The 16,592-nt window shown below is 41.2% G+C and overlaps 1 protein-coding gene across 1 annotated transcript in view; it reads right to left on the bottom strand.

Moving 5' to 3' along the window:
* Window positions 1-16,592, bottom strand: part of FBXO10 (F-box protein 10) — a 151,131-nt gene that overhangs the window by 67,417 nt on the left and 67,122 nt on the right. Inside the window, exon 7 of the mRNA XM_040361489.1 lies at window positions 801-871. Within this exon, the coding sequence (XP_040217423.1) occupies window positions 801-871 (71 nt within the window). The remainder of the gene's footprint in view (window positions 1-800; window positions 872-16,592) is intronic.

Raw genomic sequence — 16,592 nt, 5'->3', positions numbered from 1 at the left:
GGTCACCTAGGAATTCCATCCCCTCGGGTGGGAGTGGCTAAGATTAAGGGGCAGGATTGGCTAATTGATGGTCACTTGATTTTGGAACCCTCTACACATGTGAACACTTATATATTTGAGGGCACATAGGAGAAGGCTATAACGGACCATCTAGGCTCTGAAGAAAGGGGTGTGCCCCAGAAACGCGTCAGCCAATTCCACCGTTGGGGTACCATCCGATCCTCGGCAACATCAGGTCATGCTGACAGGAGACAAGAGACCAGTCTGATTGTTAGATAAGCATTTATTCAAGCTCTCTTTGTGAGCAAGACTATTGCTTTTATTTTAGTCAATAAAATCGTTTTATGTGGTAATGCACTAGGTCGGTGCGCCCTCCCCTTTTTTGTTCTTTTTTTTTTTGTAGCCACATGAACGCCCATAGTTCTGAGCTGAGCTGCAAGACTCTAGACCTTGCCCTAGGATTGGACTACACTAACCTTTAGCAAAAACACCAGAGCGCAGGAGAATTTTGTATTATATATTTGTATAGCAATAACATTCTGCAGAACCTTACAATAGACCACACCAGAAATACATTGCAACAAAATTATATTAAGATAACTGAACACAAAAAGATATTATAGATGTTTATTATGCTGAGATTACTCCACCAAGAATGGATCTACTTCAGCCAGTCACAATGTAGCATCTCCAAAATTCTTATATAGATACACTTCTACAAGTAATACAAAAATATAAGAAAACTGCTTAAATAATGATCAGGGACAATTATTAATAAATTTGTGAATATGGAACGATACCTGTAATTTGACCTCTTCCGTTTTCATTTACTGCGATTCCAGCAGCCAAGCCTTGAAATATATGGTTTCCACTGCAAGAAAAAATATGGCACGCACAATTATAGGAGCACGAAATTAAATATAATAATATTAATAACAACAACAAGCATTCTGAGATATTAGTAAAGGAGGTCTAGAGCGAAAGATTTGAAAAGCATGTCAAGGAAACCCCTAGGTGTGTGTTTATGTGTGTGCGCTAATCTGCATATACTGTATATGCAATCACCTTTTCTGTGTACTGTAATTTAAAGTCAGTTGGAGAGATTGGAGAAACATGGGGGGTAATCCACAAAAGGGATACGCCGGCGTATCTACTGATACGCCGGCGTATCCCTGTTTCTATCTATGGAACTGATCCACAGAATCAGTTTCTCATAGATAGGCAGAAGATCCGACATGTGTAATTGAATTACACTGTCGGATCTTAAGGATGCAATTCTAGGCCGGCCGCTAGGTGGCGAGGCCATTGCGGCCGGCCTAGAATATGCAAATGAACACTTACGGCGATCCACGAACGTTCCGACGGGCCCGCCGCGCTAAATCTACGTCGTTTACGTCGAGTTACGCCACGTAAAAATAGGGCTGAGTCCTATTTGACTAAGCCCTATTAAGTATGGCCGTCGTTTCCGCGTCGAAATTTTCAACTCTACGTCGTTTGCGTAAGACGTTCGTGAATGGCGCCATTTACGTTAACGTCTAAGCAAATGACGTCGGAGCGACGTCAGTTAGCGCAATGCACGTCGGGTAAGTTACCCGACGGAGCATGTGCAGTACGTCCGGCGCGGGAGCGCGCCTAATTTAAATGGGAATCACCCATTTGTATTAGGAACGCCTTGCGTCGGACGGAGTTAAGTTACACCGCCGCAAATTTCCAGGTAAGTGCTTTGTGGATCGGCACCTAACTTGGGAGATTTGCGGCAGTGTAACTTAACTCTGAAAAGTTAAGTTGCGCTCGGCGGCTGTGGATCTGGCCCAAGCTCTTCAGGAATTTAAGTATTTTTGCTTGGTTGGGAAGTGTACTATATGTCTATTTATTTTAGCTTTTCTTTTTCAAACACTGTGCATTCCTCTACATAGAAATATAAAGAGTAGGTCATTTTTATGTTAAACTGAGAAAGCAAAGCATAGGAAGAATACTATATTGAAATTAAAATGTAAGTTACGTGTTCAGGGCATCAATGTTATCATCTACATCAAAAAGTTATTTAATCATTATGACATATAGCTAAAAAAACACCACTTGTGCGGATATGAGCTTCGCTGCACTGTGGGATACCAAACATCAAGCGAAAGACCAAAAGAACTGAAACTTTAAAAAAAAATCTAGGTTCTTTGCAGATTCTACTCTTATATGACCCCGGTATTAATAACGGCCATGGAGGTGTTTTTTAGCAGTGAAGAGTCATTTGTCACCTACTGCATCCACCTAGGTGAGTATAAATGTTTTTTTTTTCATAAAGCCATACTTCTCTTTTAAAGAACAAGGATGCTCCTTTGAATAATTTGAAGCAGAGAATAGAGATCTCTCCTGATATCCAGAAAGTAAAAATAGAGCAGCATAGCATACTACAATAAAATGCACAAAGATTTGTTCGCAACAGCATAGTGTATGTGGTATTTTCCGTCTTGTGAGTTATGTTCTAATTTTTTACTATCAAAAATTACTTTTTATAATTCTCTAAAAGTTATTTTTTTCTTTTTTTACAGATGAACAAAAATTTCCTTGCATGCAAATTTTCGTTGTATTTTGAATGTAATATCAGTTTCACCTTTATCACACAGATTCACATCTGAGATCTGTTGAGGAAGGCAGAATTTTTTTTTAATTTTTAGTGGAAAAAAACACTTCATGGGCTATAATAGCAGTTCAAGAGAAATTAAATATTTTTTTTGTGCTAAATAATAATGATTATTTAGCCATAAAAATCTTTCATTTCTCTTGAATTGGTATTATAGCCCATGAAGTGTTGTTTTATCTCCACTAAAAATTGTGTTTTTTTTCCTACCTTCCTCAACAGAACTCACAGTTATTGCCATCGTGACAAAAAAAAGATATATCTACATTGAGTGAACTAAGTATTTCTAGAATGCTAGGTTTACATCTGCCCATTATCTCACTTTTTAGAGTGCAACTAAGCAGTCCCTGTCAGTCTTTCAGGAGGCGATACTGCTGTTTGTATTTTCAGATAGTCCATTAAAATAAGGCAAAATTACTCGGTTAGTAAATGCCTGTTTTTCTTGTGATCCACCCATAATTTTTTTTCAATAAATCACATTGGTGAATTTGGAAGCTCTTTCTTCTTCCCATTCACTGCCACCTCCAAAGTAAATGCGCTTACTACACGACTGATATTTTTTAATATTTTGTTTAGCAATGCTTATATTCCAGCTGAATTAAGAAAGCCATGTACACAATCTTTTTTGCCCACTCATATTATTTTAATATTGTAGGCCAGATTGGGTGTTATAATATTAGTGCAGCATAAAAGGCCTTCATTAAATGGTGGTCAGTGTAGAATTGCTTGGTATACCATCATTGAGGCTTATTTTATGTACCCGACACAAACAATGAGACACATTTTTCTTTCTCCTAGCGACATCATTAGGACTTAGATTACTCCCACTGACACCAAAGACTAAGGGGCAGATCCACATACATCTGCGCTGGGCGCAGCGTATCTAAGATACGCTACGCCGCTGCAACTTACTTTTAGTTGGTTTGAATCCTCAACGAATCCGCGCCATAAGTTACGGCGGCGTAGCGTATCTCTAAGGGCGCGGAATTCAAATTCGGCGGGTAGGGGGCGTGTTTCATTTAAATGAAGCGCGTCCCCACGCCAAACGAACTGCACATGCGCCATCCGTAAAAACTCCCAGGGTGCATTGCTCCAAATGACGTAAAAAAATGCGACGGCCGGTCGTACGTTCGTGGATCGTCGGAAATAGCTAATTTGCATACTCGACGCGGATTATGACGGGAACGCCACCGAGCGGACGCCGAAAAATTGCATCTTAGATCCGACAGCGTACGAAGACGTACGCCTGTCGGATCTAGCCGAGATGCCGTCGTATCTTGTTTTGAGGATTCAAAACAAAGATACAACGCTAGAATTTTGAAATTACGCTGGCGTATCAGTAGATACGCCGGCGTAATTTCTTTGTGGATCTACCCCTGAGCTTATTTTATTACCAACACAAACAATAGTCGTATTTTATTCCCACTGACATCTAAAATTGAGGTAAGGATTTTCTTGTCTTTTAAAAAAAAAAAAAAAAAGTGGCAAAAAATTGCGGTAAAATCTTGCAACTTTAGGGTTGCAATAGTGGAAACAGTGCCTAATGCTGACTGAGTTAGAACAATAGACTGGAAGCTTTACAAGGAAGGTGGTGCTTGAAATCAGGGATTCACAGGCAAGGATATTGCTGCTACTAAGATTGCACCTAAATCAACTAGAGCCGCGTCGCCCTAAGGGGCCCTGAACACAAGAATTTGATACGGGGCGCTAGGAGCCGGGCACACCCCCCCTCTCCCTCCCTGCCCCTTCCCCTTCTTATTTTCTTCTCCTCTGCCTGTCTTTCCACCTGTCCTATACCTCTTCTACCTGGTCTATCCCCTATTTCGTCTTCCACTGAATGGGTTGGTTTAGCCATGGCCACCCTATGCCTTCTTTTGGTAGGATCCGAATCCTTTGGCCTACCTGAAGTTGTATTAGAGGTATAAACTTACTGTTTTCTAGCTCTGAGTAGCACCCCTGCACTTACTAGCCTCTCTCTTCGCTTCTTCCTGGCCTCGGGCGCAGCAGGCTCCCAAGGGGGTGCCCAGGTCGGAAGAGGTGCATGTTAGTGATTGAACAATGAATAGCAGGGACTCTTGTATAACTGTTCTTGTTACATTGCGAAGTTTGTTTGTACTGAATTTTATGATGTGGACTGTTTCTGCTTAATATTTTGACAACCGGCCTGCCCATTGTTGGGTGCCCGGTTTATGTTTTCTATTCTTTCACTTCTGTCAAAAAAACTCTTAATAAAAATCTTATTGAACCTAAATCAACTAGAGCCGAAACAACCAATCGATTAATTCGACAACTAATCGATTATGAAATTAATCGATTACAATTTTCATAATCGATTAATTGGCCAGTAACATAATGGGGTTAAAAAAAACTAAAATTGGCCCTTTATAGTTCAAAAAAGCAAATCGCTACTGTAAATATTACTTTCACTGTCCCACAGTAAAAAAACGAACCCCTTACAGTAGCGATTATTTGCTTATTTTAGTTTTTTTAACCCCATTATGTTACTAAACATCTCAGGTTGGGTCACATCTCTGTTTTTTGGTGCTTTTTGCAGAAACACACTACAGATCATTTACATATTTTCCTATGGGACACGTTCACATCCATGATTTTTTTTCAGCTGCTGCGTATTTGGAAAGGGCAAGGACTTTTTAATGCAAAACGGTGCTATTTTGTTTTTTTGGTTCAATATACTTCAATGGAGAAGCTGCAGAAAAGCATGTAATGCGTTTTTGCGGCAATTTGTGTTTTGTAATCTGCCCAATAACAAATTGGCCCAAAAAAATCAATTTTTTTTCTTTTATGGCTATTATCCGATTAATCGAAACAATAATCGGCCAACTAATCGATTATGAAAATAATCGTTAGGTGCAGCCCTAAAATCAACCATTTATCAGATCATAAATAACTTTAAGGAGAGAGGTTCAATTGTTGTGAAGGCGGCTTCAAGGCACCCAAGAAAGTCCAGCAAGTGCCAGGACCATCGCTTACAGTTGATTCAGCTGCAGGATCAGGGCACCACCAGTGCAGAGCTTGCTCAGGAATGGCAGCAGGCAGGTGCGAGTACAAATGCATGCACAGCGAGAAGACTTTTGGAGGATGGCCTGGTGTCAGGAAGGGTAGCAAATAAGCCCCTTTCTCTCCAAAAAAATCATCAGGGACAGAGTGATATTCTGCAAAGGGTACAGGGACGGATGAAGACTGGGGTAAAGTAATTGCACGATTCTGGGAAAAATGAGAATCACGATTCTTTTGCATAAAATGAAGATCACGATTCTCCCAAAAAAATATTTTACAGATTTACAACCTCTGAACATGTCTCAGTAAGGGACCGTGGTTGGTATTTTAAGTCCTCCTTTAATAGCCTGTCTGCAAGGTCTGGGTAGCTGACTCAGACTGTGCTGTGGTAATATTCATAATATTTTATAAGGAACAGTGGTTGCCGGTATTTTAAGTCCACTCCTCACATGCCCCCCTTTAATAGTCTGTCTGAGTGTCATCTGCAAGGTCTGGGCCCCAGACCTTGCAGATGACAGTCAGACAGGCTATTAAAGGGTATCTGAGTCTGGGGTAGCTGACTGTGGTAATATTCATAATATGAGACAGTGCCAGTGGTTGCCGGTACTCACGTGTGTGTTGGAATCATCTGATAGATCACATACCTCCCAACTGTCACGCATTCTCCCGCAATCACAGCCGTTTGCCGGATTCCCGCCATAGATGTTTTTTTCCTGCATTAGTGATGAGAAGGAAGATGAGAGATCCCCCTACGCCTCTCAATACTGCTGCACCGGTGGAGGAAAGACCAAGAGGTTTGTGTGTTCGCAGGCGGCAGCAGCACGGCCCACCCGCTTAAAACATTTTTTCTTTCTTTTTACCTGTGTGCGGTGTGGTCGGCGCGATATAGATGAAAAAATTTAATAGGTATTTACTCGTTTTTAACAGAATCATTACACTATTCTGTCTGTCTACCTTGCAGACATTAATTTTAGGCAAAAAAATGTTTTCCTTTACAACTCCTTTAAATATTTGTGTCATTCTTAAAACTTTTGGCCACAAGTTTCAGTGATGGGATTACTCATTAAAGAGAAGACAGCAGTTGTGGCCAACAAATAGATCTCTCCTTCCCCTCCCACTGTTATCTGAATAATTCTACTACCAATTAGGAAAAAAAAAACGGAAAAGCAACAGGATTTCACCAAGTAATTTGGCAGAATGTAGTTGGGATTATTACCCACAAGAAGAAGCACCAAAATGTATCCCGACCTACTAGATGGCCCCCATCTTGGTAGCATCTCCTTGTTTTTTCTACATGTTCATTTGTAAAAAGTTGAACCTTTGCAATACAAAATCATTTGATTAAAGGAGGAAACACTAGGGTAGAATGGTGCTTTTATAGTACTGTATTTGCTGGCTACCTAGTCCGAAGCTTTGTGACCGCGCCCGCGGACCCGATTGCTGCCGATGTCCCGCGATCGGTCACCAGAGCTGAAGAACAGGAAGAGGTGTGTGTAAACACACCTTCCCCGTTCTTCATTGTGGCAGTGTCAGTGATCGTCTGTTCCTTGATATAGGGAAAGACGATCACTGACGTCACACGTCCAGCCCCGCCCCCCTACAGTTAGAAACACATAAGGTCACACTTAACCCCCACAGTGCCCCCTAGTGGTTAATTCCTAAACTGCAAATGTCATTTTCACAGTAAACAGTGCATTTTTATAGCACTTTTTGCTGTGAAAAGGACAATGGTCCCAAAAATGTGTCAAAATTGTCCGATGTGTCCGCCATAATGTCACAGTCACAAAAAAATTTGCTGATCGCCGCCATTAGTAGTAAAAAAAATAAATAATAAAAATGCCATAAAACTATCCCCTATTTTGTAAACACTCTAAATTTTGCGCAAACCAATCGATAAATGCCTTTTGCGATTTTTTTAACCAAAAATAGGTAGAAGAATACGTATCGGCCTAAACAGAGGAAAAAAAATAAGTTTTTTATATATTTTTGGGGGATATTTATTATAGCAAAAAGTAAAAAATATAGCATTTTTTTTCAAAATTGTCGCTCTATTTTTGTTTATAGCGCAAAAAATAAAAACCGCAGAGGTGATCAAATACCATCAAAAGAAAGCTCTATTTGTGGGAAAAAAAGGACGCCAATTTTATTTGGGAGCCACGTCGCACGACCGCGCAATTGTCAGTAAAAGCGACGCAGTGCCGAATCGCAAAAAGGGGCAAGGTCCTTAACCAGCATAATGGTCCGGGTCTTAAGCACGAAGAAAGAAGAATTTGGCTCCAGCTCTGGCAAGAATGAAGAAGAATATGGCTCTAGAAGAAAGAAATATGAAGCGTCGGAAGCATCGGAAGGGGGGGGGGGGGGTCGTCTTATACTGTGAGTACAGGCAAAAAATCTTAAATTATTTTTAAAATTAGGGGGTCGTCTTATACGCCCGGTCGCCTTATACACCGGCAAATACGGCACTCAATTTGGTTTTTAAAAGCCCAATGTACAGCCTGTTTTAGATTTGTCACATATATCAACTTGATGTGTGAAAATTTCAATAAAACGTGTTCTGAAATAAAAATTACAAACCACAGACTGCTAGGAAAATAAAAGTAACAGTTACCCTAAATCTAACGTTACCAAGCAATTTATTGCTTTTTTTTTCTTCCTATTGGCAGAATACATGAAATAAAAAAAAAAAATAGGATTTTCCGCTGTGGTTTCGTCAATTGTTGATAACATCCTTTCAATTTTATGTTTCAAGAGACAAATAACAATTTAATAAGTTTAGATAAGAGATCAACAGCACTTTTATGTCCGTGACCCCAGATATTATGGAGCAGATGAACATGCCACAATTTCTATCTAATGAGTTTTAATAGGCCAGCATGCTGAAAGCCTCCATCAAATTGAGTGCCCTACAAATGAAACCAGTAACGTAACTTCTGCTAATAGAAGATGGATTATAGTGCACCTGAAAACCATGCTTGAGCCAGTAAAGCATTAGCTATACACAAGTGGTAGGTTTTCTTCAGAAAAGTAACCTTACAATGTAATTACTTTCAGTTACAGGGTCTGTACATGGAGCTTTTCCATCCAGTGCATCTCATCTCTGTGGAAAAGGCTAGCCTTTTTTATCATGTGTCTTCCTACCAGAGCACCATCTTTCTCTGAAAAATTATTAATTAAAATGTATCTACAGTAAACCCAAAAATAATTTTTTTATATTGTGCAGTTTACTTTGTCCTTATAAATGCTGACAACATCGTTTTTTTGTGGGCTTTTCTTTACCTTAAATTTTCACCCAGTGATCCTGCCAGCACTGTTAATCAAATTTTGATTTAGTCATATTTTAGTCGATTAAAGTGGATTTCCGGGCAAAATTACACTTTTTAAATAAAAAAACCCTATAATACACAAGCTTAATGTATTCTAGTAAACTTAGGGCCAGATTCACAAACAGCAGCGCAAATTAAGTTACTCAAATCGTATGTCATTTAAGTTACGGCGCCTTCATTTTTTGTCGTAAGTGCCATATCCACAGCGAGGCGTAAGGCGGGGTTATTGCAAGTGGGAAGGAAGTGGGCGTGCTTCATTGTAATGAGCCGTGACCCCATGCAAATGAAGGGCCGGCCGTACTGTGCATGCGAGCACAAATCAGCACCTCACTGGGCATGTGCAGAACTTGGCTCAGCGCATCATGTTGATGTGCGGTACACTAGTAACTACTGTCTAACTGCCCCCTAAAAATGTTATGGATTCAATAAATGTATGTAGTTTATGTACTATCTATACTCAAGAGTCAAAGGCAGAATCTGGGGGTTTGTACGTTTTTGTTTTTATGCACTATGGTCATGACTAAAGAATACCATTTCTAAACCTGTATGCAAGTACTTAAATATAAAAGAATTGCATATGAAAATGTTGTATTCACAATTTTAGTCAGCAAGTGGAGCTATAGGACCTTTTTGACGTTTTCTCAGCCAGGGTCCTGCGGCCAAGGTGTGCCATTTTGGGTAGTCGGTGCTGCATACAATATTTTTGCGAAGCGTCATATGTTTCCATAGTGCAGACATGCAGGGAAGCATGCCGCTAATCCATGGCAGCATTCATAAGGAGATGGAAGTCCACCTTCTAGATATGCTACACCTCTTGCCCACTGCCATAGCCATGCTATGGTGCAGATCGGAAGATAGGACTTTCTAGAGAAAGGGGGGGGGGCTTAGGATTCTGATGTGAAGATGGGAGGGGGGGGCAATGACAACTGAGGACTCTAATGTAAAAGGATGAAGGGGGGGGGGGGCTGGAGACTCTGTTAAACAACATAAAAGGATGGAAGGGAAGTAATGAAAACTCTGGGGTGAAAGAATTTGTGAAGGGGAGCAGAGTACTCTGATGTAAAAGGGGAGGGGGGCCCTGAGGACACTGATGTGAAAGTAGGGTGGAGGACTCTGATGTGGAAGGGGGGGCTAAGGACTATGATGTGAAAGGATGGGGGGGTGCATCAGAACTGAAGACTGATGTGAAAGGATGGGGGTGGGGGAATGAAGACTCTGATGTGAAATGGAAGATAGAAACTGGTGAACCGGGAAGGGGGGAAATGAGGATTCTAATTTGAAGGGGTAACTGAGGACTCTGATATTATTTTAATGGGGGGATGACTCCGATATTAAATGATAGGGAGGGGCAGGGAAACGAAAGACTCTGATAAGAAATTATGGGGGTGTAGGTAATCTGAGGATTCTATCAATATAAGTAAGTAATGCGCTGTTCCTTATTACCCAAAAAATAAGAAGTCACTGGTCACGTGAGTTCCTCAGGGACCCAAAGGAAGTCACGTGACCAGTGACGCAGACACAGCCAGTGACAGCACTTCCGGTTGAAGCCGGAAGTGTAAGGAGAAACTGAATTTTTGTATTGGGACGCACTGCTCATTGTATTATTAATATATGTTGCAATGTGCACTTCGAATACAAAATAAACGTTTTTAAACTGGTACTATGTAGTGCGATATGAGAGCTCCTAAGATACAAGCTGAATGAAGTCAGCAAAAATTGGTCTCTTAAAAAGGGACCCTGTACATGAAGTGGCTGCTGATTATTGGAGGAGGAATTGCATAAATAACATTTGAAGTCGCAAATGAGCTAATGTTTTAGTTCAGATACCTGCAAAGCGCCCTGAAAGAGCCTCTCTTTTCACACCAGTGTGAAAGCCAGAGGGCTTTCACACTGGAGCGGTGTGCTGGCAGAACGCTCAAAAAAGTCCTGCTAGCTGCATCTTTGATTTCAATGGGCAGCACTGCCGAACCGCCTTTTTTGGCCGATAGCGGGGATTAAAAGCGTCCCGCTAGCGGCCGGATAGCTCCGCAAAAACAACGGTAAAGCGGTGCTGTACCGCCGACGGCGCAATGCCCCAGTGTGAAAGTAGCCTTAGCAAGTTAGAACTTATCCCTAGATCCCTGCTAATATCTAACTTTAAGAACTGGTGAATTTAGCATAATAAGGAACAACTCGTCGTGTGCTAATATTTTTATAAACTACTGTGTGCAAGTACAGTGACAGGTGGTTGCAGCAGTTCCATACAGGTTGATATACACTATCCACACAGTCTAATTTTATTTTAGCACTTTTAGGGCCGGTTCACACTGCTGCAATGCCAGACATTGCATTTGATTCGCAGCGCACTGCTGTTCACATCAAATGCGATGTCTGTGCGATGCGATTTCAGCCATACAGATAGTATGGCTGATATCGCACCGCATTCGGTCCAAACACGCACAGGATCCGATTCATGTCCGAACTGTCAGTTCACAGTGCGATATGCAAGCTGAACTGGGGGTGTCGTTAACATTGTATTACACTCCCCAGCAGTTTGCATATGGTAGTGTGAACTGCCGTGCGAGTCGGGTGTGATGCGGTGCGAGTCACAGTGGTTTTGCAGGGTTCTTGCATTGCACCAGTGTAAACCGGGCCTTAGGCCCCTTTCACACTGAGGAACTTCTAAACTGCCAGTTAAACACTGAGCGCTTTTGAAGAGCTTTTGAGGCGCTTTTGAAGAGCTTTTCATTCATTTCAATGAAAGGGCGCTTGTTTTCAACGCCCTTCCAGCCCAATGCCCCAATGTAATTGATTTTAATGAAAATAGGTTTTAGTGAGCTTTTTAGGCGATTTTTTATAGCATGAAAGCACCTGAAAAGTGCTTCGGTGTGAAAGGGGTCTTAGGTTTAGTATAGCAGTGCATGAGTTTATTTTAACACAATCAGAGGATTCTGATGTGAAAGGATGGGGGAGAATTGGGTTGCCAACTCCCCATAATTTCAAAGACAGTTGGTAAACTGATTTCTCCTCCAGGTTGTCTGTAAGACCACTTTCACACTGAGGCGCTTTTCAGGCGCTTTCTTGCTAAACACATCGCCTAAAAATTTACATTAAAATCAATAAATGCTTTCACACTGGGGCAGTGTGCTGGGCAAAGCTGTGAAAAACTCCCCTCTCCATTGAAATGAATGGAAAGCTCTTCAAAAGCGCCTGAAAAGCGCTCAGTGTTTATACTGGCAGTTTAGAAGCGCCACAGTGTGAAAGTGGCCTTAAAGTCAGTGGATGGGAGAACCTTTCTGTGAAATTACAAATGGCTGGCTGCAGCTATCACTTCAGGCTGCCCTGTGATCCTCTCCAAGAGCCTTTCTTGGTGCACAGCATAGCAGGCTACATGAATAGGACTGAAGAAGCTGTATCTGCCTCCGCCTCTTGACCCACCCCACACCCGTGACGTGCACACTGCCACTAAAAATGGGTTTCTGTGTCGACATGTACAAGTGGAAAATTAGAATCAAATATAGAATGTGCACAGCAGCTCTAGATCCCAGCTTCTGAACGAATGTCGGCAAGTAGGAGAAAGTAGAAAAATCTTTTGAAAACAAGGAGTAAAATGTTCCATAGCGCGACCAACTCTAATGCATTTCGGTCCAGAAAAATACATTATTCATAGCCATGGCTCTAGATCCTGGCTGCCTGAGCCTCGGGTAAACCAGCCTGCACAGCCATGATTGGGTAGTGCAGGCATACTGAACATTCCTTTGACTATTGTAAAATATGGGGGTGTAATGGCGCTTACTAATAAAATAAACAATAAAATATAATCCACATAAACGCACAGCAATGTGTGAAGTAAGACCAATGTATCCGATTAAACGTGTTCCACTCCTAATTCCTTATATCCCACCAAACATCAATTGTTTATTGGATTATATTTTATTGTTTATTTTATTAGTAAGCGCCATTACACCCCCATATTTTACATTGTATCTCGGTGTGTGAGCACCTTTTGGTAGTGGCTGCTGCTTTTTATTAGTATTTTATCATCTTATCACTCAATTTAGAGTTTTTAGTGCCTTTGGTTAGTTTTTGGTTTTGCGCATTAGTTCTCCCCTTTTACATATCCTTTGACTATTGCAGATGTCCCTTCCTCTGCTGTTCTGAGGGCTTAATAACATGTGTGGTAAGGACTGCCACTCAGAAAATAGGTTTGCTTTTCAGAGGTGTCTGACAGGCAGTGAGAATGCAATATGCCCCCTCCTCACTGCCTGCTTTAACCCCTGCACTGGCTGTGGTTGAGGGGTATTTAATGGGCTGCATTCAGTGGGAGGTAGTGTCCGCCAAACACAACAGGGAGTAGTTACTAGCTTTTCTGCCCAGCCAAGGAAAGGTTTGTCTTATTGGAGAAGGAAGGGGGGAAATAGACAACTCAACCCTGGCTAATGCCCAGTACTGCCTGGTTGAGAAAAAAAAAAAAAAACACAATATGGCCACAAGAAAAAAATATATGAGCATTGATAATCTCATGTCCAACGGTATCTTTAAATTGTCAGTGGATTTTCAATGGTTGAGCTTTTCTTTTAAATAGGTCAGGCAGGAGGCTGAAGAAAAATCTTTGTATTATAATTATTCATGTAGTGATGGGACTTGTTAATGATAAACAGAACAGGAATCCATTTATTATGAATACAGCTCTGACATCATTTAAAAGCACACTTGCCAACATCCATTATCATTATATGACTCCAAAGCACATCAATTTGATAGAACATGTTTAATATTTTAGCAATTTACCTTAACTCTTGGCATATCCTGATTCCAGCGGTATCAGCATGGCAATGAGCAGGCAGAAAATGAATCCGCGATTTAAATCCTTTAGTAACTACATTCTGCTAAGAAGGTGTACATACCGTACATATTGTATATATGTTCACAAGGCTTACATACTTTAGATATTTCTGAGTATAACTTTGAATTGTTTAACCAAAGCTCATGTAAAAATAGATAATGCTCAGTGCTTGCAAGCACAGTGGGAAAACGAAAAGGGGAGGTATCATGACTATTAGGCCTTGTTCACATGCGTACACCTGTGTGAGGGCTGCGGGGGGGTGTACAATTGTTTCATGCATTTAATTTTCACCACAATCACTATGCTAAGAGAATACTCCCTTGCAAAGTAAACAGCCTATTTGTCTTTAGTAAGGCAAAGTCTATTGCTTCTAAACATCTGAAAATGCATCTGTGACACTCTGGTGTGAATGGGACCTAACTGTGCTGTACATAGCTAACTACATGCGTGCGGATGCAAGACCAGCCACTCTGCATAAGGAAAAAACAGTATTACTGCACAGATATGAAAAAAAAATATTTTTTAGTCCAAGTTTCAGCTTTCATACTTTTGAAAATAAATTGTCCTTGTGCATTGACACTCTGTACAGTCACAAAAATATAAATTCAAGAACCACTCAACTCTTGGGAACCAAGGCTATAATGGACACAATGCTAATGCCACGTACAGACGATCAGAAATTCCAACAACAAAACCGTGGATTTTTTTCCGACAGATGTTGGCTCAAACTTTTCTTGAATACACACGGTCGCACAAATGTTGTCGGAAATTCTGAACGCCAAGAACGCGGTGACGTACAAAACGTATGACGGAACTAATAAAGGGAGGTTCAAAACCAGTCGTGATTGGTGAGAAATGATTCACGCTTTTTAGCCTTGTACTTTTCAGTCTCCATTACGAACACTAGTTTTACCAGACCGAGCGCTTCTGTCTCGTACTTCATTCAGAGCATGCGTGGAATTTTGTGCATCGGAATTGTCCACACACGATCAGAATCTGCAAGAACGGATTTTGTTGTCGGAAAATTTGAGAACCAGCTCTCAAATTTTTGTTGTGGGAAATTCCGACAGCAAATGTCCGATGGGGATATACACGGTCAGAATTTCCGACAACAAGCTCCCATCAAACATTTGTTGTTGGAAACTTGGACCGTGTGTACGCGGCATTAGGGTTGCATGATCATGCAAGCAGTGGAATGCTCCATAGAACAGCACTCAAAACATGAGAACCATTCTATGCCGCACAGCGGACTAGTAAGGCCAGAGAAAAGAGGAAGGACCCTGCTGGTCACTAGATGGAAGAGAGCTGGGTACACACTGTGTACTGACAATATATTTAAAAGTATGGGGAGTGGAAACATTTGGAAGATGACTAATATGTACTGTCAGCCTGCATGCAGCAATCGCATTTATATTATCTTTTCATGGTTCTGTACTTAGTGGAACTTCAGGCAAAACATTTTTCTACTATGGGCACAACACTCCCTTCAATACTTGGGGGTTCAATAACATCTTCTATTGAGATTCTTTATAAGCCAAACTACCCCCCATTGTTTCAAACAAGTAGGGAGGACCTTTGTCGCTGGGGGAATCATTCCCCATCGTGGTTTGGCAGAATCAGCTCTGTCAAAATTACATTTTTACCTAGGATACATTATTTTAGAACTCTGCTGACTCGGTCCCGAGGGGAGAATTACATCACTTACAAGTCCTTTGTTTCATATGGGGTATAAGAAGGTCTCGAATGCAGAAACAGATATTATATTCTCTGAAAACAGGGGGTGGGCTTGGTCTTCTTAATCTACATGCTCATTTTCAAACAGCTCAAATTGCCCAATTAGCCTACACTACTGCTAAAGGCCCTACACCCCTTTGGGTTTCCATTGAAGCCCTTTCTTGTCATTCCTTTGCCATAAGATCATTAATGTGACTCCCTAGCCGTTTGCGCCCTCCTATACTATGTCCTTCTCTATGACATTCATTAGCAGTCTGGGACAGAGCACATCATCGCAAATCTTAATCGTCCCCACACACACCATTAGCTCCCATCTTTTGCAACTCAGAATTTCCACCTGGGCTGGTACCAAGATCATTTCAGTGGTGGCTTAATAAGGGGCTATTAAGGATTGGCAATTATCTTAATAGAGACGGAGTATACTCCTTACAACACTTAAGGATACGATGCAAATGCCTTCTAGTGAAATATTCTGATGCAATCAAATAAAATAATTTACCAGATCTAAACACAACTAGTAGGGCTCCTTGCACTTACGACATTCAAATTATCTTGCCAGTCTTCTGAGGGGATGTATATCTACACCTCTTTCACTGAGTCTAACTCAAAACTTTCCTATATGAACCAATGGGAAAAGGACCTCAACCTTACATTTGATCTGAGTGGCATGACATTGACTAAAACGTATCTAAAGTTTCAATACAACTCTAATGGAAGCTAATTATAAAACGCTCCTGCGCTGGTACCTGGTTCCAACCCGGATAGCCAAAATGCATCCTTCCACAACACCAAATTGTTTTTCGACGTTGGGGGCGATGCATCATATCTGGTGGCAATGCCCCCTAATGACTAGTTTCTGGATCTAGATATTTAACCTTATAAAATTCGGTGACAGGAGTGCACATCCGCAGATCCCCAGAGGCAGCCCTATTTCACAAACTACCCGATGAAGTGCCCAGGAAGTCAGTGAAGCTGATCTCTTATATAATGTTAGCGGCAATGATCACAATTGCTAGGCATTGGAAGCAGTCGGCTATTCCTCCTGATTACATCAAGA

This window comes from Rana temporaria, chromosome 1, assembly GCF_905171775.1.
Source record: "Rana temporaria chromosome 1, aRanTem1.1, whole genome shotgun sequence".
Taxonomy (NCBI): domain Eukaryota; kingdom Metazoa; phylum Chordata; class Amphibia; order Anura; family Ranidae; genus Rana; species Rana temporaria.
The sequence above is the reverse complement of the archived record's forward strand: the minus strand, read 5'-3'. Positions and strand labels throughout refer to the sequence as shown.